Raw genomic sequence first — 3,421 nt, forward strand, 5'->3', positions numbered from 1 at the left:
ACACACACACACACACACACACACACACACACACACACACACACACAGTTCCAAACACTTGCCCAATTACTGTATATGATTGTCAGATGGTCTTTTTTGGAACGTTGATAAAATTGTCTGCTTCAATCCCTCAAACCATGCTCAAATATCCAACTAGCCCTTGATGTGAAGCATACTGAGGCCTTAATAATATATATAGTGTGTAGTGTGAGTAAAATGTCATTGTCATTCACGCTGCACCAAATGTTTGTGTTCATGTCATAAATAGCCTGTGGGCAGAGCTCTGAGACAGAGACTCAGATGGGGCTTGCCCAGACTGTTTGAAGTAAGGAAAGGGGTCACTGAGTGTTTTATCTGGGGACACAACGATTTGATGCTAGCAGACCTTTCAAGGGTCTTTTTTTAAAATACAGATAAGAGGATTGACAAGTGGCTGGAGAGGAGCAGTCAAAACAAGCCCTGGAACAGAAAACCTCACTAGACACCAGACTGAACTCTGGAATACTTTATTTCCCCAAACCTGGTTTCTTAATACATTTTCTCAGTCGTGTTTCCTGACATAAACCTATATAACACTGTCCAGTGTGTGTTATCCAGGACTTGACAGTGAGCATGCTCTTCTGTACTGGTCATCATTTAAAATATGCTTCTCCAATAAAGGAAGAGCACATTTGCTTTCAGAGCACTAATGTGTAAAGAATGCTCTATCAGTCGGCACTATCAGCAGGTCCTCCAGTAGAGGAAGGGTAAGGTCTCTCGGTTTTAAAATGGATCCCGAAGACAGGAGAGGAGTGAGCGCGCCAAGTGACTCATGTCAAGTGGACATGCTTATCTATGAAAGATGAGGTGGCTCTCTCTTGCAATGACTCCAGTGCTTTCAAGGCAGCCAGTCAGAGAGCAGCTTACTGCGGGCTTCCGTCAGGGAGGCTAGGTGCTCTGATTTTAGGAGAAGTTTCCAGAATTGAGAATTAAAACTTCAAGACCAGAAGGTAGTGTAGATTAGGCAGGCTAGAGTAGCCCAGACCAGGTCTTCTGCAAAGTGGTTTAAGATGTCAGCAAGTCTAACAGGGTAGGAGTTTGGGAGGAGGAGATGTGGATCAGTCCAGAGCAGACTTCTCTACTCCAGCCAGCTCGTCCCTCCTAGAGGCAGCCGGCAGCCACAGGCCACCATGACGGAGTGGACCCTGCTCAAACGACTCCTGGATGCTGTCCACCAGCACTCCACCATGATCGGTCGCCTGTGGCTCACCGTCATGGTCATTTTCCGGCTGCTCATTGTTGCTGTGGCGACTGAGGACGTGTACACCGACGAGCAGGAGATGTTTGTGTGCAACACGCTGCAGCCGGGATGCTCCACCGTCTGCTATGATGCTTTCGCGCCCATCTCGCAACCTCGCTTCTGGGTCTTCCACATCATCAGCGTTTCCACGCCATCCCTCTGCTTCATCATCTACACGTGGCACAACCTGTCCAAGCTGCCCCACAATACCACCCAGAGGCAACGGCAAGGACTAGGAGTTATCCCAGGGCAGGGAGGCCCAGCCGTAGGGCAAGGCAGTGGACGGGAGGTGTATGATCGGAGCTGCGACTCGGACAGTTGCTCCATCCGCTTCCATAAGCACCTGGGTCACAGCCTGGCGGATGTGCTGGAGGGCGTCACCGCTCAGACCCTCCTGAGGGGAGACCCCAACAACATGGTGTCCTTGAGCCACGCCCGAGGTTACACCATCAAGGAGGGGAGTGCAGACGGTCACGTGGTCTCTGGAGGGGTTCTGTCTAAATGTTACATCTTCCATGTGTGTTTACGGGCTGTTCTGGAGGTGGGCTTTGTCATGGCCCAGTGGAAGCTGTTTGGCTTCCAGGTACCTGTCCATTTCCTCTGTACTTCGGCCCCCTGCAGCCAGCCGGTGGACTGCTACGTCTCCAGGCCCACGGAGAAGACCATCTTCTTGCTCTTCATGTTTTGTGTGGGGATTTTCTGTATCCTGCTCAACCTGCTGGAGCTCAACCACCTGGGCTGGAAGAAGATCAGGCAGGCTGTGAGGCTGAGGGAGAGAGCGTCCTGGGGAGGTTGTCCAGGTATGAGGGGGGGGTATGAAACCTTCCCTCCAGACAGCCCCTCTCTCACATCCTCTTTAGGCTACAGGGACGTGACCAGCACCACTTCCCTGCCCACCTTGGACCTGGTGGTGGGTCACCAGCCTGACTGGACCTGTGCTGTGAACTGTGGCAGGATGAGGGAGCCTGAGGAGGTCAGAGAGACTAGACCAGAGCAACCAAAGACACAGGACTCCCATAAAGGAGAGAGGCAGCATCTGAAGAGCAAGAGAGCGATCAGAGAGTCTAAACAGAGAAGTGCTGAGGTCTGGATATAGTCTACAACCATTGCTGCCTTTGTTAGTGTGACTCGTGGATCTCACTTTGGAATTTAAAGGGTCCCCAGCTAAATGTTATGGTTCACAGGATCGGGTCATGCAAATTACAACTTAGTCACTCTTAGTTGAATGTAGATTTAATGTTTCTGATCAGAGATTTCTACCTCCATCAAAATACAAGATGCAATTTGAAGCGTTCACAGCATAGATAAATGACATTTAAACAAGTCAACAGTGACTTCTTTTAAAAAAATAGGCTCAACCAACCAGGATATTTCACACTGTGCTTTCAACAGTTTTATAGGGGCTATTTATTCAACACAAAGCAGTTCCAATTAAAACTGTTCAAAAGCCGTATTATCCAGCAGGATATGTTTGTGAAATATACGCTACTGGTGAATAAAAAACAATAACTTTTTAATGCGCACCACAAACTACTTTCTCTCGAATTGAATTGACAGATATCAGATGTAGATGTCCACAACTATCTGCATTGATACAAGAAGAGGTTTGATACAGTCTAACACTGCAGTTAATCCTACCTTCGTGAAGGTTATCTCTCTCTCTCTCAGATATTTTCTGTATGAATCTCTAGTGACAATATCAAATAAAAGTAAAAATGGCAACAAAAACTAAACATTAAAAACCTTCATGAAGGTAGAATCTATTGCAGGACTGTAGTTTCAGATTTTATGTGAGGTTTTCCTATGGCGTGTATGCGTTTTGTAATTTTGGTAAACCATAGACTAACAGACTAGAGATCCTCCAGGTTAAACTGATGATATAAATCACTGTGATTGGATTCATTGTGTGAATAAATGTCAACCACCAGATTGTAAAGCACTAAATCTCATCCTACCATCATATTTAATTGTATTTAACATATAAGGACTACCGACAAGAACACACTACTGTAAGGAACAATCATCAAAGCAGAATGTTTACTTATTTCTTCTCAAAACATTATTAGTTATATAATTCATGTAATAAAGTTACATACAATTTGCATAATTGTGCAAAACAAAATGAGACAGAACACATGAGGA

General features: G+C 46.1%; 1 protein-coding gene across 1 annotated transcript; it reads left to right on the forward strand.

Annotated features, from left to right (window-relative positions):
* The first annotated feature begins 1,169 nt into the window (after positions 1 to 1,169).
* Positions 1,170 to 2,375, forward strand: LOC116382789 (gap junction delta-2 protein). Its single transcript, XM_075447360.1, has 3 exons — positions 1,170 to 1,498; positions 1,559 to 1,655; positions 1,737 to 2,375. Exons 1-3 carry the CDS (start codon positions 1,170 to 1,172, stop codon positions 2,373 to 2,375), a joined length of 1,065 nt encoding a protein of 354 aa, XP_075303475.1.
* Positions 2,376 to 3,421: the final 1,046 nt, after the last annotated feature.

The sequence above is a fragment of the Anarrhichthys ocellatus genome, unplaced genomic scaffold (assembly GCF_004355925.1).
Source record: "Anarrhichthys ocellatus isolate YVR2014 unplaced genomic scaffold, GSC_Weel_1.0 scaffold6, whole genome shotgun sequence".
NCBI lineage: Eukaryota > Metazoa > Chordata > Actinopteri > Perciformes > Anarhichadidae > Anarrhichthys > Anarrhichthys ocellatus.

Excerpts from the sequence above, each read along its gene's own strand:
- LOC116382789 (XM_075447360.1), top strand. The coding sequence starts at position 1,170 with ATGACGGAGTGGACCCTGCTCAAACGACTCCTGGATGCTGTCCACCAG. Across the intron at positions 1,499-1,558 it reads CCCCACAATACCACCCAGAG|TGGACGGGAGGTGTATGATC; the intron begins GCAACGGCAAGG and ends AGGGCAAGGCAG. Across the intron at positions 1,656-1,736 it reads TGGCGGATGTGCTGGAGGGC|GGGAGTGCAGACGGTCACGT; the intron begins GTCACCGCTCAG and ends ACCATCAAGGAG.